Genomic DNA, 26,219 nt, shown 5'->3' on the forward strand with positions numbered 1-26,219 from the left:
AATATCTATTATAGTATTAGAAGACTGACATTCAAAATTGACAGACTCTCCCTGAAATCCTAGAGAGGACCTTGTGTCCAGTAATCCAAATACTGTAAACACTGTATTCTAGTTCTCAGGGGACTCTTAGCTAAACCCGAGACTGAACAAGATATTTCTCATCTATGAACTTAGATTCATCTCATCTATTAGACCTCCCTGTCTATGACATCTATATCTAAAGTGGCCTCTCTCAATTACTTTATATCTCAAAACTGTTTATTCTCATCATGGCATTTTAAATATTTTCTTTCGTTTATCCTTTCTCCTCTATGAGCTTGCAAACTTCCTCTGTCTTGTTTACCTTCTTTTCTAAAGGAGATTATAATTTTTTTTGTTAAACATATTTTCTCTAATGAGTTGCAATCTTAAGGGAAAGGTCGTAGACTCAACGAAGGCAACTGCTTCCTCCTCAGCCAAAGTAACATAAAGGTAACTATATAAAAAAATCAAGAGATTGTACTTTAAAATATTTCCCATATAATAACATTAGTTTAATAAGTTGTGAACACTCAACCTAGTATTCTTGACCTAGTTTCAGTCTAAATCAATTTGTGACTAGATGCCTTTACACCAATCCCACCTACTTTCAAGAACAAACTAAAGGTTCCTGAATTCCCTTCTCTGTCAAGAGGTAGTTTACTTTGGCTAAGGACCAAGCCTGTAACAAGCACATACCCGGGGCAAGGGAGGTTTAAGTCTACTACAGAACGAGTCATTTTTTCAAAGATATGCGAGGGTATGTCATGCAGCATACTGAACAAATATTCTAATATGGGAGAAAGCTGGCCTGCTTACTTCTCAACTTTACAAATCCTCTTCATTTTTATTGGGGTTGGAATTCATCCCTTTTCCCTCTTCCACTGTTTTCCTAGGGTCACAGTTGTACACACAGTTGTTCGCACATCACTATACGGTTTTCGCATGGTCATCCTACCTGGAATATGGCACGCTCCTGAATCTAACCGCCCCCCAAACTCTTCTCGACAGAGATAGGCTAAAAGCAGCTTCCTGCTCACACATGCTAAAGGACGCAGCCGGCTGAGCGAGAGCAATCAAATGGCTTTGCTGATGGCCCCTTAGGTTGCACCAGTAAAGCGTTTGCAAACATAACAGTCACGTTATTTATTCCCATGCTAGCATTTATGAGACTTGTCAAGGCGGCAAGGCGATGCTCACCTTTCCCACAGCACACAGGAACCACTCAGGTCTCCTGCTCCCCTAAAACTAAACCACCGCCTCTCGTTCGAACTGCGCTTTAGCTTACAAAACGCTTTCACGCGCGTCATCTGATTTGACCCTTACTCTAAGCCTGTGTGTCGTTGTCGTCGTGCCTATTTTACAGATGAGGGGAGGATCCTGTCTACAGACACCATCCTAAGGGCCACCCTCTCCGCGGTGGAGGAAGCTTTCTGGCAAAGGGAGGAGCAGGTGTGACGCCCGCGGCTCGCAGCCTCTCACCTGGCCGGCGGCCGGCCTACGGCTTCCACTCAGCGGCCAGGGACGTGGGCCCCGCGGCGGCGACGGCCGCTCGGGGTCTCCCGGGTCCCCTCTATCAACGCCGGCGCCTAGCCACGGACCCCAGACCCAAAGTACCTCACGCGCGGCTCACCGTCCGATCTCGCCAGACAGCGTCTGGAAGGGACCGGGAAACTCCGCGTCCGCCACAGCCGTCCAAGGTCTGGGACCCACACTCGGAGGCGACAGCGGTGGCGGTCACCAGAAGGCCTGCGGGCCCCCAGGAGACGAAAACCCGTCCAGTCAAGCGGCTGACATTTCCCAGTCAGCCGAAGCACCGCCCACTTCCGCTTCCCCGCCTACCCCGTGGGCGGTCCAGGCCCGCACCCGCAGGGGCTTGTGGGTATCGTGAAGGCGGGCAAAGTTGCAAGGGAAGGAAGTAATGGCGAGTCGGCCTACTCGTCAGGACAGGAACTACAAGTCCCAGCAGGCTGCGGGGCTGCAGAAGGCGGCCGTGGAGGAGAGCGGGCAGAAGAGCCCTGCGCGCGCGGAGGGGAAAGAACGTTGCTAGAGTTCGCGGGTCTAGCTGCTGGGGGCCGGAGCCGCACGTTGCACGCCGCGCGCGCCAAAGCGGGAATCCTGGAGGCGGGCAGCTTTTCAATTAATGCACGTATTTAAAACTCCAGAACCTGTGGACGCCATGCACAGGTAGACCGATTGCAGAAAGAGGCAGAGCATGAATGAACCGTATTAATTCTTTTAGGCCTCGAATGTTACTATTTAATAATATTGTTACTAATGCTGTTAGGAGTGGTTGCTTAGCCCCTTACTGGGGATAGTGTGGATGGATGCATGCTTTAGTGCGGGCATCAGCGTGCGGTTTCATTGGGCTTCCCTAATTGGGCTTTCCTGCTATCATTTGCAATCACTATATCATTGCCCTACCTCTTTCCTTGTCTCTTCCCTCCACTGGAAGAAATTCTTGAGGCCTTCTGCATTATCGTAAATCATGCAGCCTTTTCGATTTGTTTGGTTATTTTTTCTTTCATTCTTGGGTACTCGCTGCACGCATGTAAAAAATACTGCCGTGAAAGTTTTCTACAATGCATAACTTGTAGCTTCTTTTATGCCTACCTTGGAATTATTTATGAGTGTATTTTCGAAAGGAACGGGGGGGGGGGGTATTGTGCACTTCTGCAGGAAGCACCTCCAGGAGATTCCAGACCAGAGTAGCAACGTTAGCACCAGCTTCACGTGGGGATGGGATTCCAGCAAGACTTCTGAACTGCTGTCGGGCATGGGGGTCTCCACCCTGGAAAAGGAGGAGGTGGACAGTGAGAACATTCCCCAAGAATTGCTCTCAAACCTAAGCCATCCGCAGAGCCCCCCACGGAAGCGGCTGAAGAGCAAAGGGAATGACAAAGACTTTGTGATTGTCCGCAGACCTAAGCTAAATCGAGAGAACTTTCCAGGTAAGGTATGAAGGTAAAACTATCAGTTATGTAATGGGTGGATTAAACAACTTCGTTGGTAAATCTTTGTTCAGGGATCATTAGGATGGGTCCTTTTAAAATTTCCTAATTCCGAAGCTATTTTCCAATGAAATGGGGCGTGTCGTTGTTATTGGAGTCTGTAGGAATCTTGATAGGTATACTAGGGGCCTTAAAGAAGTTCGTGGAAAAATTCATATTATCTTTTATTTATACCATGAACTTTTTGAAGTACCCTCATATATCTTTTGGTGCACAATTGACTCGAAAATTTTAACCGATAGAGTACATTCCTGCCTTTTTTTTTTTTTTGACGGCTCGCCGGTATGGGATCCAATCCTTGACCAACTGAGCTAACCAGCCAGCTTCCTGTCTTTTGCCTTAGAAGGTAATCTGCCTGCTCAAAGGCCAGATCAGTGCCACCGATAAATGCGAGCATAATAATCTTTTTGTAGGATTCCTTTGACTTATAATCTGCTGCTTTGTACCCCTGGGTGAGCTTTTGGCCTTAATTACTTTAGTTATTTGTGAATGGACTGTTAAAGTGAAGGTTAAACTAAGTGGAAGAGAGTTATCTCCCCAGGTCCACTCCCAAATGGACTTCTCCTGGTATGTTCTTTTTTCATTACTGCTGTCACTATTTGGTCACACCCAAAAACCTGAGAGTCAGTCAGATTCACACTGTCCCCCAACATCCAATCAATCATCAGGTCTTTCTCTCTTGCCTAATAAATATTTCTCAAGCTGTCATCATCTCTTACCTGAACTGTTGGAATGGACTCATAATTCCAGCCTTTTCCTCTTCAGATCCATCCTCCAGAGCTAGAGTGGATTAACTGAAATGTAGAACCCACCATATCATCCCCCCCCCCTTTTTTTTTTCCGGCGGTTGGCTGGTATGGGATCCAAACCCTTGACCTTGGTGTTATCAGTTCCACGCTCTAACCATGTGAGCTAACCAGCCAGCCTTCATTCTCCGCTTAACAGCTCCCCGTTCCCTAGTCTCTCAAGCAGGCAAATGAGTGCCTCCCAGAGGAGATCAGAGCCCTGAATTACTCAAAGCCATAGGGTAAATATAGTGCATTGACCTGGGGTTTTCAGTTTTTCTTGCTAGAAACTCATTTAAAACAGTAATTCAGCAAATATTTGCTGAGCACATACTATGTGCTAGGCTTTGTTCTAGGTGCTAGGGATATAGCAGTAAGCAAAATATAAACTGGAGCTTTCATTCTGGTGAGGTAATACAATAAGCATAATAAATATTATATGTAGTATAGAAGGTGACAGTGCTATGGCTAAAAACAAAAATTAGAGCAAGTCAAGAGGGAGTGGAAGTTCTGGGTGGGAAGATAGATTGCAATTTTAAACAGGATATGGAAGGAAAGCCTCAAAGGCATAAAGGGGCAAGGTAGTACAACATGCAAATATGCTGGAGAAAAGAGCCCCGAGCAGAAGGAACAGCCAGTGCAAAGACCCTGGGGCAGAAGAATGTCATGTTTGTTCAGGGAACAACAAGGAAGCCATATATCAAGAGTGGAATGAACAAAAGGAAGAATATGGGGAGATCAGGCTAGAGGTGGTATTGAGCAGAGTTGTGACTTGATTTAACCTTTTAAAAGGACTCACTGATGTGTTTAAACTAAACTGTAGGGGGTTGAGGGTAGAAGCTGGGAGACTTGTTAGGTGTGGGAGGGGTGATAAGCAGTGGTCAGATTCTGGATCTATTCTGACATTAGAGTCAATGGAATTAGGAGGCTGTTGAAATTGTCTATAGAAGAGGTGATGACTGTCTAAACTGAATGGGGAAGGTAATGATGGAGAAGAGACAGATTAAAATAAAGATGAAGAATGCAAAGCCAAGGTAAATCAGTATATTCCTAAGTTCTGTCTGGCTTCCAGTGAAGAAGTGTTGATGGATTGGTTGCTCAGTTGCTTTTAAAAACCTTTGATGTTTTCTGTTTGTTTTTTATTCTTTCTTTAGGGAAGAGAACCTTCTCCAACTTATGGTCCAGGAATCCACATAAGGAGTTGGATTAATTACAGAGGCAGTATAGGGTTGTGGGGAAGTCAGACAAATCTGGGTTTGAATTCTTATTCTGCAGTTTACCAACCTTGGAAAGTTGTTTGAGCTCTCTGTGCCTTAGTTTCTTTGCCTGTGCAAGGGAGTGATGATACCACTTTGTAAGTTTGTTGTGAAGATTAAATGAAGAGTGTATGGAAAGCTCTTACGCTGCTGGCACAAAACCTCAATAGTAATCCCAATTAATATTGGTCAGCAAATTTTCTGACACCCATCCCATTTGAGAGCCTAGTTGACTTTGTCTTTTATCCTTAATACTGCTAGTTTGACCCTATTGGTGTACAATTTTTTTTTTTCTTCAAAATTTAATGTTACTGCTATTTTTAGTGTCTGGCATGTAGCACTAGCAGTTTAGTACTTGACCAACCAGTGCGGTGAAAGATGCTTCCTGCTGAGATGACAGATTGATTAACTTGTCCACTGCCGATAGCTTTTGGCATGGAATGTGAGTGCTGCATGACCCCAAATTCACAAACATGATGTACATTAAAAAGACATTTTTTAAGTAAGGCACTGTGGGAACAAGACAGAAGTTTGAGGATGGTTGCTGTCTCCAAGGAATTTGCAAGTCAGGTTGAGAAGAGACAGAACATAAGAGCAGCTCACACACAGCAGTACACGGCGGCTAATACGAGGATACTTCAAAAAGTTTGGGCCGACCCTGTGGCGCACTCGGGAGAGTGCAGTGCTGGGAGCGCGGCAGTGCTCCCGCCGCGGTTCGGATCCTATATAGGGATGGCCAATACGCTCACTGGCTGAGCCCGGTGCGGCCGGTCACAAAAAGACCAAAAAATAAAAATAAAAAAAATAAAACAAAAAGTTCAGGGAAAGATTTGTATTATCTTTTAATTCTCCTTTTCCATGAACTTTTGAAGGACCCTCGTAGACTAGCAACAGAGGAGTAGCTCAGGCAGTGAGTACTTTAGGGGGCCAGAGGGAGGGATTCCCTGTGCAGAATTGACCAGAAGCTTCCCAGAGGCAGAAGGGTTCCTCCCATGGTGATTCCATTCGGGGGGATGTGGACGGTCTTCCTTCCTTCCACTCAGCAAAAGTGGAGTGTCTGAGGAAAGACAGAAGAATCTAAAAATGATCCAATCAACAAGTCCAGGTTGTTAAAATTGACTTAAAAAAATATGTAGGATGTGAGAGAGAAAAAAATAGTAACTTGTGTTTGTTATTACCTAAAAGAGAAGCACAAAAGGAAACCAATGGTATACATGTATCTGTATGTGCATGGACTTATACACTGGATAGATTGGTTAATCAGTGCGGGGTACGGGGGAGGGCGGACACAGTGATCCAGGATGAGGGACAGCTGGTGTAGAGGATTCCCAGTGGGTCTCCGGAAGCCTGGGCCTCCAGTATAGTTGGATCATCATTCCAGAAAGTTTTGTCTGCAGTTGTCAGGACAGGTGGCTAATGGCTGTGCCAGGATTAGGTTAGAACAGGCCACACCTGCTGTACATAGATATCCGATGACTGGCCCCAGGCTGTGAGTTTTTATTGGTTCTTTGCTCAGCAGTCTCTCCCTGTCATACCCAATTCATTCTCACATCTGGCGACTAAATCCTCTTCATCTGTTTATGTTGGAGGATAAAAGCAATGTGGCCAGCCTGAATCAGAACAGGTCTGATTGGGCCTTGGGATGAGTGTATGGAAAGAGTTGGGAGCAAACGGCCTGGCAGCAGGTTAGTAATGGGAGGAAAAAGAACAGTGGCTTTTATTAATGGTCATGAAATGCCTGTCCCCCACACTTTAACGTGGTGATGGCCATGAAAATGCTATTGAACTGATTTGTTGATCAGCTCTTCCATGGCTGTTAAACTGCTTGAAATTCCAGACTCTACAGTGGTTCTCAGACTGCAGACTCTGAAGCTTAGAGTATATCAGAATCCCCAAGAAACGTGTTCAAAGTGCAAAATTCCTGAGATTCTGATCCAATAAGTCCTGGCTTGAGCCTTGGAATCTGCCTTTTAATACCCCCAGGCAAACTTTTCTTAACTAGTAAGAAATATATCTACATTGCAATCCTGGGTGTGTATCTGAAGCAAAAGTTTCACAGAACTATATTTCTGCTTACTAAGTTATTTTCTATTCTGTTCTAGTCCAATCTTTTTTCTTTAAAAAAAAAAAAGGCTACTCATATTCACTAAATTGATTTCACTACTCATCAATGAATCTCAGCCTATAGTTCCTAAATCCCAGCTCTGTGAAAGCCTTTTAGAGACCCTCCTGTCATCTTTCTATGTTCTGTAGCTTCCTTTCATTCATTTACTCATTCAGCAAATAGTTATTGAGGATTAGGAATACAGCACTGAACGTAACAGACAAAAGACCTGCTCTCACAGGACTCATATACTGTACCTTATTCCCTAAATCCCAGTTTCCATTGTTTCTTCATTACTCCTCCCACACCCCAGTGTTGAGCAAGTCTTTCATAGAAATAAAGGGTTGCGGGGTTGAGGTGTACACTGGAGACCCTGTTTAGTTAAGCTGTGTTTTGCTTTTTTTCAGTTTTGCCCACCTAGCCAAGAAAAAAAAGAAAATACCAAAAGCTGGCACAGTCTCTTGTTCTCTAATGGTTTGTGGGAAGAGGAAGGAGAACTCATCTGGGATGGCAAAATCTGTTTGTAGTTCCCCAGAAAGGAAGTGTGGGGTGTTGCTGCTCAAGCCAACGAAAGCAATCATGAGACGAATGCCCCTCGACCTGAGAAAAAAAAAACAGTGGTGTGAAAACCAGGGCCTCCTCGGTGCCTGCTTCTCCTGCAATTATAAATTGATTATCCATGCTTAAAGAGAGGAGCAATTTTAAAAGTGAAAATTTTGGTTATGGTTAGGATTACTTTGGATTTTCAATTTGAGTGTGAGTGTAGGTGATGTTCTGAGAAATGAGTATGAGTTAGCACATTCTAATGCACAGATCTAATGCACAGAAAAGGCTCCAACAAGCCCTGCTTCCCAGAGGAGTTTGAGAAGCATGGAAAATGAGAAGATTACAAAAGTGGGAAGCTGGGTTTGCACCTGAGGAATAAGTGGAAACACTGGTGGGTAAGGGTGATCACTAGCAGGCTTGCTGACTCGGCCAGTTTTCACCCTTTCTTGGCTCTGAAATGTTTACCTGCTGTCCATGTCGTTGGAAACTGGAGGTCTCGGGCTTAATAATTATTTCCCTTAATGTGGGGCTGGTATGCAGCCCTGGTGGGTTTAGCAGAGGCAAGTGGACAAAAGACCTCTGGATTTTCCCTTCCGCTCTCGGCAAACAGACCAGGCAACAGTGTAGTTAGGAATCCAGGAAACAGATGGCTGATGTTTAGAGAATTAAATATGGCAAGTAAAATTAGATTAAGCGTATCACAGCCTGGATGCCAGCCACTGGAAGAGGTATTGAAGACAGACTTCTGCCCCATCTGCTGGGACAGCAGCCAATTTCAGGCTGTGGCACCCCCACACGGGGGCCCTAGAAGCGGTGTCATCTTGTGGTCGACTGAGTGGAGCCCTGGGTACTTGGCTGCTAGCTGAGGCTGTGCATTTTCTTGGCCTTTGCTCCTTCCATTTGGTGGAGAGCCCACTGATGTCTTGTAGCATCTTTATTTTTCTCCCTCTCCCCACTGATCACTCTCTTGTTCCTTTTGTCATAGTTGTATCTTCTCTTGAAGCCCCTTTTCCCATTTCCTTAAGACTACTGGTATATGGGTAGAGGACATTACCTTCGTGCCCTGGGTTTTCATCTTTGGCCTTGTCCCCTCCATGTGCCAATTGTGCTATGCCATTCCCCACCTGTACCATACCCCTACTGCAGTGCCCTCTGCCACCTGGCAAGCTGTCACGTTTCCACTTATGACTACCATCACCTTGGGGCATGGGAGTTTGGAAACAGAATGAACCCAAGTTTGCCTCGTAGCTCTGCCACCTAATGATTGATATTACCTTGGTGAAGTTATTTAACCCTACTAAGACAAATTTCCTCATCTATAAAACAGAGATAACAATACTTAGTACACCAGGCTCCTGCAAAGATTAGAGTCACTGTACTTTAATAAATGCCTGACACTTCTTAGGGCTTCCAATAAATGGCAGTTTTAATTTTTAGGTTATGTATTTGTTGATTAGTTTGTTTTCCAGTGAGGCTGTTGGGTAGGGGCTATGGCTTATACCCAGCTCCCAGCACTAGTGCATTAGTTTGGCACCCACAGATGTTTGTTGCAAGTGGAGTCATAGGTGAGCCTTGTCATTTTACAAATGAGGGAACTGTACTAAGAGGCCAACAGTCTTGCCTGTATATAAAATAAAGCCACATTCTTCTTTGGGTTGTCAGTCATTCCTTTGTGAAATATCGGTTGAGTACTTTCTAATATTCAGTGCTAGGCTCTGTCCTAGGCAGTGGTTATGTCGTAGTTAATTGGTTAATGAAGGTTAACCAGTCGCTAATACAGAATTAGCACATTTACTGTTTGCATGAAGGAGGAGTAAAAGGTGTAATACATTTAGCAAATATTTGTCAAATGCCTGTTATGTGCCAGGCATTCTGTAAGGTGCTGGATGTGCACATCTGGGCATGGGGCTGTGGTGGTGACCTGGGTGGAAGTACTTCTCTGAGCAAGTGCTATTTTAGCCAAAATCTGGAGGACAATTAGGAATTGGGGAGGTGATGATAGAAGTTGCAGCACAAAGCCCTCCTGACCTTGGACTGTTCTCTTACATGCACAGCTTCTTTGCCTGGGCTTGCTTGCCTCTGCATTCATCATTATGCCAAATCTTCCTCCTAGCACTTTAATTACCTATCTCCTATTGCTCTTCCAATTGTTCCTGATTTCTTATGTCTTCCCAATAAAGAAGGAAGCACCAAATTCATTAATTTATTTCTCCTGCCCTGCACTTCTCAGCAAGCTTTCCTAATTTCCTTTCTCCAAGAATCTTTAGTGGATGTTGTCAGTATCCTGTCCTCAGCCCTTGAAGCTCACCATTCCCTGACATGCCAAAGGCTTTTGCCTGCATGTAGTTGTGACCCTGTGTTTTGGGGCTTTCTTTGGGCAGGAATGCTGGGGAGTTAACTTTGAGCTCACAGTTAACAAATTAATACCCCAGCACTCATGTCCTCGGGTGGAACAGCTCTAGGATGGATTCTAGATGATCTTCTGGAGTCCCCAGATTTGAACCCCAGTTACTCATGGCAGTAAACTGCTTATTAACTACTCCAAGTTGGTTTCCTTCCCTTCTGTGTCCCTCTTTTCCACTCTTTCCAGTGCTTCCTCGCATCACTTCCCAAATAATCTGATCTGAAGTCACATGCTCAGGATCTGCTCCTGGAGATCCCGAACTTAGATAGAGAGTGGATATGGAATTTTGATAAATCACGGCATGCATCCCTTGTGCAAACCCTATTCAGACCTTGGATGTTTGCCTGTAAGTGAAAATTCAGAGTAGGATTGAAAAGAAAATGTGCGGATTTGATGGGGAAAGGAGAGGAATAGAGGCAAGAAAGAGAAACTTTGATGCTCTGCTGCATTATTTAATCTTTTCTCATACATCATTTAATCTTAACGCTAAACATCTTTGCAAGATAAATCTTTTCATTTCCATTCCAACAGATGAAGAAACAGGCCCAGAGAGATTAAGTAACTTGCCTGAGTTCACAGACTTGGAGGCAACATAGCCAGGATTCCTATCAAAGCTGTGCTTGTTCCCCAGTCCAGTAGTTCTTGTTGGGGGAGGGAGGTCTTGCATCTGGCATCAGGATGGTCTTTGCAGATCACAGTAAAATCTCAACATATTAGATTTGAAATAACTGTATATAATTTTTGCCAAATCAAATACTGGAATCTTATCTACATGTGCAAGAGGCAGCAGAGGTCAGAGAGTTAAGTAGAATTAATGGGAGAAAAACTTCAGAAGTGTCCAACTTTTAACTTTTTTCCATTTTGGAGAGCAGGGCAGGAGCCTGGTTTGAGAACCTCTGCCCTCTGCCCATGTTGACTTTGGAGGAGCTTTGTGGCAGTGACAGAATGGCTGCCACACTGAGGAACCTCCAGCTGCCTCCCAGGGTGAGCAGGGTTGGTCTGTTTTCACCCTCCTACCCTGAGCTCTCAAGGCCTCAGTCAGTCCTTTAATTGTGTCATTAATTGAGCGACTGCATATCTCCTACTCATTCTTGAGTAGAAGTCACTTCAGGACGACTTCCCTGACCACTGCTCTACTCTCATAGGTTGCACAGCAAGCACCCGAAGCCCTGTTGTAGCCCATCATGATAATTTATTGGAGTTTCCTGTTTATTTGTCTGTCTCTCAAACTCTGAACACAATAAAGGTCATTATCGTGCTTTATCTTTGTATCCCTAGAACCTAAAACAGACCTCAGCGTGTAGTATATGGTCAATAAATACGTGAATGGATGAATGTGTCAGACTTTGTACTAGTTCCTGGAAATACAAAGATTATAAAAAAAAAAAAAATCAGGTTTTTGTTCTCAAGAACTTGTGGCCTCTGGAGTCCTAGACAGATGAGTAAGTAAACAATGAAATTATGGCATGTAAGTGACCTGTTCTTGATGGTATCATGGGAGGCCTTCCATAGGAGTTAGGGCTTTAATAGCAATTTGATTTTAAATGAACAGCAGTCAAGGGAGGGCACAGCTTGTACAGAGGCATTAAGATGTGACACAGAATGGCTCATTCTAAGAATCACAGCAAGCTCCAAATGGCTGGAACATATTTCTAGATAACAAGCCTGGAAAGATGAGTTGGACTCTGGCATGAAAGCTTTGAATTTCATGCTAAGCAGCGTGGCCTTTAGGCTAAGTATTTGTGGGGTTCTAATTGAGGGAATGGCATGATTGTTTCAGGCTGCCTAGGATACTGCTTAGAGGCAGCAGCTGTGAAATTTGTCACCCTCCCCAGTGGCCTTCCTAATTGTGTCTTCAAACCCACTTCCATGGTGCCTGGTATGATGTCTGTGTTCAGTAAATACTGGTGCCTTTTAAATGGGAGTTGGGAGAGAGGATGTCACCAGAATTGGTGTGGAAGGTCGATTAGAGGTAGAAAGATGGGAAAGACAGTCACTGACCTCACTAACCACTCTTTCATTATTTCTTTTTTTTTTTTTTAATCAATATACAATGTAGTTGATTTTCATGTCCCTTTACCGATTCCTCCCTCCCTTTTGTTATTTCTCTGACCTGTGCTCGTTTCCTTCTCGGGCACGGTCATATCATCCTGATCTTATGGGCTCATTCTCTACATTCATACTGTGTTAGTCCGTTTCTGTTGCTTATAACAGAATACCTGAAACTAGGTAATATATAAAGAAAATAAGGTTTATTTCTTACAGTTTTTGGAGGCTGGGAAGTCTAAAGTCTAGGGAACATCTGGTGAAGGCCTTCTGGATGGTGACTCTAACGCAACTCAGGGTGTCATATGGCGAGAGAAATGGGCTAAGGAAGAGAGCTAACCTCACCGGCTGTCCTTATAAAGTCATCAGAACCACACCCGTGATAACCCATTACTTCATGAATGGATCCATTTACTCACAAGGGCACAGTCCTCCTCGCAATCCAATCATCTCTTCAAGGCCCCACCTTTCAAATACCATAATTGGATTTCCCACCCTCTTAATGCTGTCACAGTGAAGATCAAGTTTCCAATACATGAACTTTTGGGGGACACATTTGGCCCTTAGCACATATGTAAGAGTTTGATACTTGTTGAATAGCTATTTAGAGAAAGCTTTTGTAAGACAGAGAAAATTGGTCTTCCTGCATCCATCTTTCTCCCACGCCAGTCTATTCTGAGCACAGGAGCCAGAGTGATCCTTTTAAAAACTTGGGAGATTCTGTCATTCCTATGCTGTTCCTCTAGTGGCTTCTCATCAAATTCAGAATCAAAGCCAAAGGCCTTATCATGTTGTGGAAAACAGGCCCCTCACCTCTGATTTCGTCTTCTACCACCCCCCTTGCTCCCTCTGCTCTTCTACTCTGGCTTCCTTGCTGTTCCTCAGAACAGACATGCTGTTCCCTGTGCCTAGAACACACTTCAGATACTCACAGGGCTCACTCCCTCACTTTGTTCAAGCCTTTGCTCAGTGGTCACCATTTCAGGAAGGCCTTCCCTGACTACTGTGTTCAGACTCATAACACCCATCCATGAACTCTCCATTCTCTCCTTTACCCTGCTTAGTTTTTCCTCATAGCACTAATCAATTTTAGCATATCACATAATTTACTTGGTTTTTTTATGTGTGATTGTCGGCTCCCCCTCACTATAATGTAAGTTACATGAAGGTAAAGTATTTTATCTGTCTCGTTTACTGCTCTTTTCCCCACCACCTAAAATGATACCTGGCACCATAGTAGGAACGCAGTAATATCTGTTGAATTAAGAAACGAGAGCACCCTTTTGATGTTGCTGTTTTAGTTGATTGACTTCAGTGTCCTTTCTATAAACCTGAAAGAAGGGGGCGGCAGCTTTGTCTGCCTTTTAAGTAGGGTCACCACTGAGTTCACAACAGAGAGAAATGACCTTCCTTAGTGACCAAAAGCATCACAATATTTGAGACATCATTGGAGACACTCGAGAGGGTGGGGACGTGCTCTGTTCCACTGTTCATATCACACCCTTGCCTACGTTAGCTGGCTGTAGCTGAAGGGAAGAATGAGCTGGAAAGTATCCTTGGTTTTCTCTTTTCTCACTCGCTGAGAAAGTGTGGTGCTCATCACTTCAGGCTATGCAGACAGTGGACTGAACAGAAAAATAATTGTGAGGATGAGTATTCAATTAGTGTTAAATTCCCCTTCTGAGCTAAATGTCATGTAACGTTTACAGGCTTGAAAAGACTCAATAGACTTGATATGGAAAAAAGAATGACAATGAGTAAACAGATTTTTCTTTCTCCTCAAAGGTGTTTCATGGGACTCCCTCCCAGATGAGCTGCTCCTGGGGATCTTTTCCTGTTTATGTCTCCCTGATTTGCTAAAAGTCTCCAGTGTTTGTAAGAGGTGGTATTGCCTAGCGTAAGTACATTTCACCCCTTTTGCTGTGTGTGGGGGAGGAAGGTTATTTATTCATTTTGGTCTGGTGAAACTAAAAACCAGGAAAAATACAGCAACACAAAGCAAACTAGGTATGTTCATATGTTTACTAATAACTAGTGTCCTCATTTCACGGTGTAGGAAGGACATCTCCTAGAGGTGTAAACTTACCCATTTCTGAAAGCCTTTCTGCCCTGTATTCAGTTTAGCACACGTTTACTGGATGCTGCGTCTGGGCCAGGCCGTGTGCTTAGAACAAAGGGAGTTTGGGAGGTGCAGTAAGATAGAGCTGTTCACACACTGGTGGCCTGGGCAGAGAGTACAGTGGGGAGAGAGATCACGGGGCTCTGGTGTCAGACCCGAATGCAAACCAGCCTCTGCGACTCATGCTCTGCATGACCTAAGTGAGTCACTTGACACTTCAGAGCCTCAGTCTCCCCGTATGTAGAATGGGGATAATTATGATTATGAGCATGAAATGTAAAGGTGCTGGTGCCATGCCTGCCCTATGCACATGTTTGGCACAGGGTAGCCCTTGTCTGTGTTTTTGCTTGGCTTTTGGCAACACTTCTCAGGTGTGGAAAGTGAGCTGCACAGGAGCTTTGGTGAGCTGGGGAGGCAGTACCGGCCTCAATCAAAAAAAAGGCTATGTTTTTCAACTGGAACCTTTTGCCATCTCCACCTCTCCTCATCCCCACCCTCCCCCTGGTTCCTCGCTTTGTGTTGAAAGGCCATGTATCTGGCTTCTCCCTCCACATACCTAGGACTTCCTCTGTGAGACGGCAGGAGCCCCTTGCCTTCAGGGGTGTGCTGGAAGTAAGACAACATCAGTGTTCACAGGAGTGGGCTGTTTGCTTAGAAGAGCTACAGAGGGGTTTGCACACCTGGAATACTGGTGCAAGTGGTGGTTTGGTTTCACTTATGCCCGCCCAAGGAGCCCCATTTTGATTTTCTTTTTCCACCAGCTGTGCATTTTTAAAAAATTGGATTGTATATATTAAGGTGTACAACATGGTGTTTTGATATACATATAGATAGTGAAATGGTTACTGTATTCATGCAAATTAACATATCCATTGTCTCACGTAGTTACCCATCTTTTTTGTGGCAAAAGCATCTAACATCTACTCTTTTAGCAAAATCCCAAATACAATACAATATTATTAAATGTGTCCTTGTGTTGTACATTAGATCTCGAGACTTGTTCATCCTGCTTATCTGCTTCTTTGTATCCTTTGACCTGTGTTTCCCCAAAGTCTTGCTGTGTGCCAGGTGCTGTGTTAACAATTTAATTCTTCACATAACCTTAAGTGACAGTATTCATATCATCTCTGTTTTGGAGATGAGGAAACTACATGGTCAGAGACAATAGGTTGAGACAGAAGTGAGAAAGCAGGAATCTGAGGTCTGGCTAACTCCATAGCCTTCATTGTAACACCACGTCTAGTGACATTTGGCTTAGGGTTCAGGTAGCTTCTCAATTCATCTTCCTGTGTATGCTAAAGATGTATGTTATTTGGGAAGATGGTGAATGCTCCAAAACTTTTCCCAGATTGTTATCAAATGCTAGGTGAGTTATAGTTTACCTCCTTGCAAGAGGAAACATCAGACATGACATTTGAGACAACCAGAGTAGTGCTGGTTGGTTGTCATTTTCTTGGAAGCCAAAATGGATTTTAGTCTGGACGAGAGAATAGGTACAAAAGCGTGCCACTCTCTTAAGGAAGTCTTATCTACTGTCTGCCTTTTTAATAATAGAGGTCAAATCACACATTGACAATTTCTTTATGATAAAATTATTTCAAAACCCTGGCCAGAGGTCCACTTATTTCAATCACTATTAAAAAAGAAAATTCTAGTATACCTGAGCATTTAAAATGTTCCCTCATGTGCTTGTACTCATGATTATTGTTTTGTTTTTTAATTGAATTCAACTGTAGATATTAAAACTGCCTTATTGTGCTGCCTTATTGTACATTCTTGGGACCTTCCTTCTGCTTCAGAAATGTTTTCCATAATCTAAGTAATATTTTTTTTCCTTTTCTTTTTGCATTAGTTCATACACACACACACACACACAAACACACATACATATATATTACATATACGTGTTTTTAGCTTAAAAGGGCTGCTTCAGAGCTGAAGCAGAGCTGAACTATGACTACTTTCTCCTAGTAGACATTTAGACAGACATATTTCATAATAAAATAGTGCCAACTTCCCTTCCTTTAATTTAATTTACATGTTACTTATAGCTATTGTGGTAACCTGTCCATGCTTAACAAAAACCAGCAAGTGGGATCATTTAATAAGTTTTGAACTTATCTTCTAGTAATAATCAATTAAGCCATTTGAACAATTATTTTTAAATTTGTCAAATTGAATTGAGTGCTGGAATTTTATTCTCTGGTTCCAGATCATGGCAATGCTAATATTAGCATTGAACCATCTAATTGGAAATTTATAGAAAGAGAAAGATGGAAGCTTATCCTTGATATGATCAAGAAATATTCAATAGTGTCTTTAAAATGTAGCTAATTGTATAGTCAACTTAAAAACAAAGGTTCCTTCAGAATTTGCTTCAAGGGGATTTAGCAGCGATGTCCTCCTTGTTTGTAATATTGTTTCGGTCCTCCAGCATTCAGAGTGACCAACTTACCAAATCAAGCACCTCCTATTTCTAGGTTTGATGAGTCTCTATGGCAGACCTTAGACCTCACAGGTAAAAATCTGCACCCGGATGTGATTGGGCGGTTGCTGTCTCGAGGGGTGATTGCCTTCCGCTGCCCACGATCATTTGTGGACCAGCCACTGGTTGAACATTTCAGGTAAAAAAGAAAAATCCCTGGAAAAGACTATTTCTAAATCTTGAGATAGAAACAGATCAAAACTTTTTTTCTTTATCCAGCTTAACAGCCTGTGCAGTGTGGGATGTTATTTGCATATTTTGCATATGGCCTTTGTGTTGAAACATGGCACAGGTTTCAATGACACCGTTCCCATTTTTACCTCAGTTACTGTTGGGCTTTTCCCAGGGTCAGAGATGCACATGTAGGTTCTTGAGTCCAGGCCTCAGAAATGGGGATTGTGTGAATCACTCAGAATTGTGTAAATCCCACAAGGCAGAAGCTGAACAGACCCCTCACCAGCACATGCAAGGCTGCCTGGTTATTTTCTCACTGCTCATTTCTGATAAAGAAAAATGTGTGAGGAGATCTGTAGCTTGGGGTTTCTGATCCTACAGCTTTTCAGATCTGTAGCTTGGGGTTTCTGATCCTATCACAGACAAACTTGGAACCTGAAAAAAAAATGCCCTCTTTTTGTTTGTTTTGTAGAATATTTTGAAAAAATATTTCTCTGTTACTGATAATTTTGCAGTAATAGGGTTTAGTGATATCTCTTACTGAAAAAACAAGTTAAAGACGGCAGGACTAGGCATAAAACTTGTCTCCTTACACTAGTACTTTTTCCCTTCTTTCCATAGTCAAAACCACCTTTCCTGATGCTTTTTATCCCACTCTATTTGCTTTTCTTGGTCTCCTTCATGCGTGTGATTTCCTTTGTTCACTCCAGGGTCTGTCCCTGGCCACCTTCTCTTTTTAATCCACACGCTGTCCTTGGACAAGCTGTGTCCTGAACAGCCACTTTCACGCCCAGGACTCTCAAATCCTCATCTGCAGCTCAGCCCTCTCTTTCAAAAAGTTGCACACCTGAATTTCTTCCAAGTACCTCAATTTTAGCATATCTAAAATTAACCTTGGCCTCCCTTTAAAACTTGCTGTTCCACTGTCTTCCCTGTCTTAGTAAATACCTACTTACCCTCGCCAGAAACCAGGAGTCATTATAGGCTTAATCTCCTGGTTACACACATCCAACTCATTCTCATGATGCCCAGTAATTAATTTTCTATGTGGGATTATATTGGCAGCAACATCTGTACTTGGCAAAAGTCCTCTTGAATTTTAAAATGAATGAAGATGGGGAATTAGCTAGTAGAAATTTGTTTTATTGCCAAAACTATAGTTAATACCTGAAATGTGTTTTTAGGGTCTTGTTTGTGATTGGCTTCTCATTTATGGAGAAGAAGGGGTCGGATTTGTTGTGGATGGACTTGTTTGAGCCACCTTATGGAGCCTCTTTTTCTCTTCTGTGTTCAGCCCTTTTCGTGTGCAGCACGTGGACCTGTCGAACTCAGTAATAGATGTGTCGGCCCTTCATGGCATTCTGTCTCAGTGCTCCAAGTTGCAGAATCTAAGCCTGGAAGGCCTGCAGCTTTCGGATCCCATAGTCAAGTGAGTGGCAGCCAGTGCGTGTCACAAAGGCAGTTGTTTTTATGTGTGTTTCCTGAATATAACAGATGGGTGTCCGTCTGTCAATATCCAGATGGACACAGAAAATACCTAGTGCAGTGCTTCAGCTTCTGCAGTACTTCCCAGTACTCATCGAGGTAACAAAAGTTTGAATGCTAATGATATGCCAGACTCTATGCTAGGTTCTAGAGATACAAGAATAAACAATGTATGGTTCACACCTCATTCATGGGACAGACCAAAAGTTACAGTGCAGTCAGTGTGTTTGTCAAATGCATTGGTGAATATTTGGCAGCACACACAGGGAGACCTAATTAAATTTAGGGAGGGCAGCCATCTCAGAGGAAATGACTCTTAAGTTGAGTATTGAAGATATTCAGGTGGGAGATCTCCAAGTGATAGGACAAAGGAAGCATCCTAGGTAAATCTGCCTGTGTCGTTCTAAACTCTTAAGTAGTTGGAAGTTGCCGGAGCAGAGGACTCAGGGTGGGTAGTGACAGGTGAGGATAGTCAGGGACCGGATTGTAATGGGCCACGCTGTAAGAAGTCTGGACTCTGTGATAGGCTATGAAGAGGGAAGCAGGGTGAAGAGAGTGTTTTGAGAATGGAAGGAACATGTTGGGGTTGAACTCACTGGACACCATGGAGGGTCAATCAGACATGGAAGAAACTAGAGTAGTTAAGACACTGTTGTATTCATTCAGGTTAGAAAAGATAAAACCTAATATAAAAAAAGAAAAAACCAAACGATAAAAATAGCAGCTAACTTTTATCAAACACTTATTATGTGCCAGGTACTAAGTTCTTCAGATGTATTTTTATTTAACTCTGACAGCAACCCCATGAACTATGTACTTATCGTTCCCTTTTTATAGATGTGGAAACTGGGTCACAAGAGGCTAAATAACTTGTCCAAGGTCACACAGTTAGTAGGTGACCAAATCAAGATTGAACCTGGCATTGCAGTGTGATTCAGAGTTCTTACTTTTAATCACTAAGTTTCACCAACACAGGGTGTTAGGTAATGTAGTAGAGGAGACGGCAAATCTGAGACATTTAATCAAAAGAACCTGGTGACTTTACAAGCAGAAGTTTGCCTTTGAGCTAATTCCAGTTGTGGATGACATGGGTATATGTATATACCATTGCTTTTTTTTTTTCTAATTTATAAAGTACATTGATCAATGCTTCTTGTGCATTTACTCTGTGCCAGTAAATGCACTAAGTTCTTTATTACGTTATATCATTTAATCTTAATAAGCTACCAAGAAGGTACTGATACTGCCATTTCACAGGTGAATAAACTGAAGTAAAGCACCCTGCTCATTATCACAGAGATAGTGAAATGTGAATTTTAAGCTCACTTCTGACTCGAAGGCCCGTGTGCTTAATTGCACTAGCCTGCTTTCCTTGGAATGCTTGTTGATTGATTAAAAGTGTCTTATTGGTATTCCTCTGGCATTTTTCTCTTTTTTCAGTAATCTTGCTCAAAACTCAAATTTAGTGAGACTAAACCTTTCTGGGTGTTCTGGATTCTCTGAGTCTGCCCTGAAGACTTTGCTAAGCAGCTGTTGCAGGTAGGAAAGATGTGAGACTTGATTATAGAGCTCTTATATCAAATGTACATTTATCCCTTACATCTGAATAGAACTGGATAAACTTTTTGAGCTATTCCTAGCTCTCCAGGCTCTTGATTTGGATAATGCAATATCGTTTGTTCTCCACCCTTTCTGGGTAAAATCCGGAGGCAAATTGATTCAATTTGCAAGGAAAACTTGTATATTGATCCCTTTTTTATTTGTTACTATTAAAATGAGGAAAATGTAGTAATGTGTTTATCAACAGTATGGTTGAAAGAAATCTGTTTACACTTGACTGTACAGTCAGGGTTTTTTTCCCTGTAATATCTGTAGACTTGACTTACAGTTTTTGATCAAATTTGGTTATTTTGTAAATATAAACCATAAATTTGGGTGATTCCATTAACATCTTTTATAAAAATGTCAGCACATAAAGTGTAGAGTTATAAGTATTGCTAAGTGGGGGGATACATGGTTTACAGAATACACAGTACTATGTGTATGTGTGTGTTAGTGGTGAGATAAAATGTACAGCCCTATCTTTAGTCAGTCTGGTTTAATGGTTGGACATTATCTTTGAAACCCTCACTTGCTCAGTTAGCAGAGACAGGATAAGATCAAGTGGCTTTTGCAATGTCATTGTCTCTTTATTAGGGATCCCTAGTGCAATCCATCAGTTTTTTAAAACAGGTTGGTAAATTGCTCAGTCTGTGGTTGTTTGGTAACAACTTGGGCAGTTTGAGAAAAGAAAACACAAAGGCTAGAATTTCTACCTTCAGTCATGGAATGAGGTTTGAGCTCTCAGGAAAGGATAGTTCTGCCCTTCACCTCCACAAGGGGGCAGCATTCACTAAGGCCTTTGCTCAGGTCCCTGGGCAGCTTTCAGTGGCAATTGGAGCAGGGGAGTCTGTCAAGAGAGGAGAAGGCAGTTTCAGATGAGCAAAGGTAGCTGCTTAAAGAAGCAGGTGCGATGGGCATAAAATGGTAAGGAGTTTAGGGCTTTGTATTCTCTATTTGTGGCTTGAGACAAACTCATTCCTGTGTGATGGTTTTATACTTTCCTTTTTACCCCTCTTTTCTGCAGACTGGATGAACTGAACCTCTCTTGGTGTTTTGACTTCACTGAAAAGCACGTGCAGGTGGCTGTCGCACACGTATCCGAGACCATCACCCAGCTGAATCTTAGTGGCTACCGGAAGAATCTCCAGAAATCAGGTTAGAGCTTCCAGGCCTGTGCCACTGAGACCTAAACAACAAAAAAAGACTTGATTTATTGAGCATCTCCTTAGTGCCCTTCTCCATAAGTTGTCTTATTTAATCCAGTGCATGTGTTATTCCCACTTCTCTGCTGATCAGAAGGGTTAGACAAAAATAAACAGCTAGTGAGCCAGAGTCAAGATTTGAATCCAGGATCTACAAGTGAAATCTTTATACTTTAAAACAGTTTATTTTTAAGCAGAACTTCTTTTGATCAACTAAATTATTAGGCAAAACCCCAGCATAAAAGTAGATAAATGCAGTATTTTGATCGGTATTAAGCAGTGGTTCTCATCTGGGGGCAGTTTTGCCTGCAAGGGGACATTTGACAATGTCTGAAGACATTTTAGTCATAGCTTCAGGGGTGCTGCTGGCATCTGTGGGTAGAAGCTGGGAATGCTGCTAAATAATGCACAGGACAGCAGAATAACACAGTAACACACACAAAATAATCTGGTCCACATGTCAATAGTGCCTTTTATAAACCCTTACCATTCAAATACGCTTTGTTTTGTTTGTGTAATATTGAAAAAATCTTGATTTTCAAAGATAAGTATTTGCAAAAGCAGTTTTTTTTATGGCTTCCCCTTACAGTCTCAGGCTAGCATTTAGTCTGTAGGCTGCACAAAACCTAGTTAAGCTAGCAACACACATCAACCATATCTTGATGTTGGTACTAGCTCATTTGAGTGTAAGTATTTTGCTTATTATAGTTTTTATTATGCTTAAAAGATTTGAACCAAATATTTGCAGAATGTATCTTTAAAATCTAAGTAATATTTGAAAACGACTTTTCTAGGACATGATGTGTCCTATAAGAGGACTATAGAAAGAGGACTATTTTCAAGCTATAGAAAATAATAGAGAGACTGTCATGGGTGGCCAGGGATTTGAGTCCTTTGCCTGTACAAGGACTGAAATTTGGACTGCTGCCATTCCAAATGCCTGCATTTTCAGAAAATGGAAAAGTTTTCTTTAGAGATCTATGAGAGCAGCAATCATGTCTTGATTTTTTTTACTACTCCCTCCTCACACAATATTTCTCTTCTATATTTTTGCCTTCTGAACACTTATTTTAAATCTGATTATAGTATTACAGTCATTCTCAAAAGTATGTAAAATACAGAAAAACACAAAGGAAAACAAGTTAATCTAACGTCTTGCCAGTCTTTTTCCTATATAAAAGTTTTCTGGTTTTTGGTTGTTTTTTTTTTTCCAGATTACCCCATTTTCAGTGACTACTCTGCATTATCATCAGTGGCTATGTGATATTTTATCAACTAGATATGGAATAATTTATATGAATAATAGTTTATGCAGTTGATTTCCTTCTATTGGACATTTACAATCTTTCTGATTTTTCCCGTCTATAAACAGCTTTGTAATGACAGAGACAAATCTTTGGGTCCATTTCTAAGGATGGATTCTGAAAAGTGGAAACGCTGAGTAAAGGATTAGGCACCATTCTCAGGCTTTGGATAGTTCTTGCCAAATTGTCTTCCCAGGAGTTTAAATTGCCACCAAGAAGCATCCTCTGCATCGAATTCCACCACTCTTGGTTCTTCTCTGTTCATCAGAAGGGAAGGAAAGACCGTGCCCTGTTAACATTTCTTTTCCACATGCTTTTTTTTCCAAATCTCCCACTGCTTTACTGTGAGTTTTTCTGAAATGAACGGAGGCTCAGGGTACAAGGTTGAAAAACTCTGCCGTGGGCCAACGGCTGTTAATTTTGTCCAAGTTTGTCTTAAAACTCTTCTTTGTTCCTCCGAAAAAGAGAACAGATAGCCAGTTAACTGGGTTTTGGCAGAAATAATAGGTAAACAAATCCTGCTTGCTAGACACATTCAAGGCATGGACAAGGAATATAAGTTGAAGTGTTAGTTTTCTGAATTATACAATGAGAATCAGAAAATTTTTAGTTAATTTCGTGAACAATAGCACACACTATTATATGTCAGATACTATGGATTTAGTTTTAGCTCTTCAACTGGTGCCAGTCTGCCTGGGTTCAAGTATCCACTCTGGCATTTACTGGATAGCTTCGAGCAAGTTGCTGAACTTCCCTGTTCTAAGTTTCCTTATCAATAAAATGGAGATAGCAGCAGGACCAATCTCTTAGAGTTATACTAAAGAATAAATGAGTTCATATGTATATAGCACATTGAACCGTTCTTGACACATAGTGAGACTCCAGTTATTGTTAGCCATGAGTATTACTGCCTCCCCATGGGGTAATAGACCAGCACTGAAGGAGGCCTTGGAGGACCTAGCTTTTGGTCTTAGATTTGACCTCAACCTCTAGGTGAAATCACCTCTCCTCTGAAGTGGTGTGTTGGAATACATGGTTTCTGAGATCCCTTCTAGATCAAGTAGATCTATTGTTGGTGGTGAAATGAAGGGGGCAGTGAAGAGGGAATCTTGGCAGTGAGTACTGTTTACTAACCCTTCCCTCCAAGGGAGGATGGGACTTAAATAAGGGCTGGAGAAGACTAACCAATTTTGTCTCCCAAAGTTTGGTTCTTTCTTTGGTGGTGTTAAAATAGGATTGTATCCAATTTTGTTGATGGCTAGTTGGCTGGCTAGATGATTGGTCATTCAAAATTGCATTGTACATTTTGTTTGTGGGTTTGGCCATTCATTAAACAAATGTTTACGGAGCACTTACAAATACATGAAGCTCTGTTCCAGAATCCAGAGATATGGCTTTTAACAAAACAGAGGAAGTCGCCCTTGTGAAGCTTACATTCTAATCAGACAGTGAACAAACCTCCTAAATATGAAGAAAGGGGATAAAAATGCAAGGAGGAAAATAAATCGGAATAAGTGGGTAGAGTGTGGCAGGAAGAGGACTGTTTTTAGATGGAATGGCCAAAAAGAGGGCCTCTCTGAGGAAGTGACACTTGAGCAGAGACTGATTGAGTGATAGAACAATCCATACAGATATATGAGAGAACATTCTAGAGCAGTGGACCAGCAAGTGCAGAACCCTTGATATGGTAACCAGAGTGTGAGAGGGAACAAGGAAGACATTGAGAGGAGAGGAGAGAGCCAAGGGCTCTGTAAGCCAAGGCAAAAGCTTTGGATTTTGTCTGAGTGGGATGGGAAGCCATTGGAGTGCTTTGAGCAGGACAGCAATATGGTCTGACTTACCTTGTAAATAGCTCACTCTAGTGCTATGTTGGAAAAAGGCTGTGGGGGTGCACGGTGGGGAGTAGAAGCAGGGAGGCAAGTTAGGAGACTGGGGTAGTGACATTTGAGGTGGTAAGACATGATCATTTGGGGGCACATTTTGAAAACAAACGTAACAGGATTTGGTGACAGATTGGATGTGGGATGTGAGAAAAACAGTCAAGTACCATTCCATGGGTTTTGGCCTTAGCAACTGAATCCATGAAATATCACTTACCGAGATAGGAAAGACTATAGGGAAGGAGCAGATTTAGGGGAGAAACTGAGTATTTGGTTTTAGACATAAGTTTGAATGTTTATCACACATCCAAGTAGGTATGTTGAGGATGCAGTCAAAAACGTTTAAGTTCAGGGCCGACCCTGTGGCGCACTTGGGAGAGTGCGGCGCTGGGAGCGCAGCAGCGCTCCCGCCGCAGGTTCGGATCCTATATAGGGATGGCTGGTGCACTCACTGGCTGAGCGCGGTGTGGCCAGTCACAAAAAGGACAACAAAAAAAAAAAACGCAAGTTCAGAATTTAGGGGAAGGGATGTGGCCAAAGATATAGCTGTGAGAAAGAAAAAAAAAACCTCACATGTTAATGAAGTTTGCCTATTGTTTTAAATAAATAACAGTTATTGATTCACTTTCTGATTACAGAGTAGCTCATGTGACTTTCTTCCAAATTCTGAAAAGTTATCTATAATCACAACACCCTTGATAACTGCAGTTAACATTTTTGTATATTTCCTTCTAGCCTTTTTCCACCTTTCTTCTGTATGTTTGTGTGTAAATGTGAGTTTGTGTGTTTTGACTCAGTTGAGATTATAATGCATTGCTTGTTTTGTTTTCACTATACAATATCTCCTAGTGTTTTTTCACATCATGAAATGTTACTGAAAAGCTTTTTAATAACAATTATTAGCATTGTATTAATGGAATGGATGGAAGTGAACATATTGAACTAGTTGGAAGAGGGTCTATTATAACTTGCTATAATGAATATGTTCATGCGCATCATTATTTTTCTACAAGTGCAATTACTGGACCAGGCAAAGTGTGTAATGCTCTGAATACTTTTTAAAAAAAAAACTCAACCTCGAAAGTCTGCACATAAAATTAAATATCCACTTCTAGTGTAGGGGGGACCTGCTTTATTATACTTAACCAATTCTAGGTATTATAATAGAATTTTTTTCATTTGATGGCCAAAAAGTAATATTTCTAATATTATTTAGTATTTCTTGTTCCATTTTTACTATCTCTGTATTTTGCAAATTAGGTCTGTTCATGTTCTTTGCTCATTTTCTATTTCCTGTTATCTTTTTTCCTCCTTATATAAGACTATTAACTCTCTGTTTAATATACATTGAAAACATTTATTCCCAGTTTTCTGATACTTTTTGTTTTAACATGGTAGAGCTTTAAAAATTTTATGTCGTAAATTTTGTGTCCCCTCTATATTTTCTTTTATGTTTAGAAATGCCTTACCTATCTCAAGATTCCATAAATACCCATATTTTTGCATTAGAACTTTTCAATATACGTGGAATTTATTTGGCTGTATCATTTGCACTGGAGAAGTAATTTTTTCCAGTTGTGGTAGCAACATTGTTGTTTTAATAATTCATCATTTCCCTCATTGGTTTGAAGTGCCACTTTTATATGCATTATTTGTTTATACATACTGGTATTTGATTTTGCTTTTTGCTGTTGTGTATGGGATTTTTTTTTTTCTTCTTCTTTTTTTCCCAGTCAGTTATTGCTGATACATAGAATAAGCTATGAATTGTTGTTAACCAGTCATTTTATACAGCTCT

At 41.8% G+C, this 26,219-nt stretch overlaps 2 protein-coding genes across 4 annotated transcripts in view; one reads left to right on the plus strand and one right to left on the minus strand.

Annotated features, from left to right (window-relative positions):
- The window catches only part of LMBRD2 (LMBR1 domain containing 2), a 38,683-nt gene extending 36,868 nt beyond the window's left edge, over positions 1–1,815 (minus strand). Inside the window, exon 1 of one of the 3 annotated variants that reach the window (XM_063086648.1) lies at positions 1,652–1,815. The gene's annotated coding sequence lies outside the window, so the exon portion shown is untranslated. Of the gene's footprint in view, positions 1–1,500; positions 1,529–1,635 lie in introns of those variants that run through there. The other 2 variants (XM_063086649.1, XM_063086650.1) reach the window with 2 other exon arrangements.
- Positions 1,816–2,197: 382 nt separating this feature from the next.
- The window catches only part of SKP2 (S-phase kinase associated protein 2), a 29,327-nt gene continuing 5,305 nt past the window's right edge, over positions 2,198–26,219 (plus strand). Inside the window, exons 1-7 of the mRNA XM_063088042.1 lie at positions 2,198–2,205; positions 2,698–2,969; positions 13,956–14,067; positions 16,770–16,913; positions 18,243–18,377; positions 19,874–19,972; positions 21,060–21,190. Coding sequence (XP_062944112.1) covers positions 2,198–2,205; positions 2,698–2,969; positions 13,956–14,067; positions 16,770–16,913; positions 18,243–18,377; positions 19,874–19,972; positions 21,060–21,190 — 901 coding nt within the window. The remainder of the gene's footprint in view (positions 2,206–2,697; positions 2,970–13,955; positions 14,068–16,769; positions 16,914–18,242; positions 18,378–19,873; positions 19,973–21,059; positions 21,191–26,219) is intronic.

The sequence above is a fragment of the Cynocephalus volans genome, chromosome 2 (genome assembly GCF_027409185.1).
Source record: "Cynocephalus volans isolate mCynVol1 chromosome 2, mCynVol1.pri, whole genome shotgun sequence".
Taxonomy (NCBI): Eukaryota; Metazoa; Chordata; class Mammalia; order Dermoptera; family Cynocephalidae; genus Cynocephalus; species Cynocephalus volans.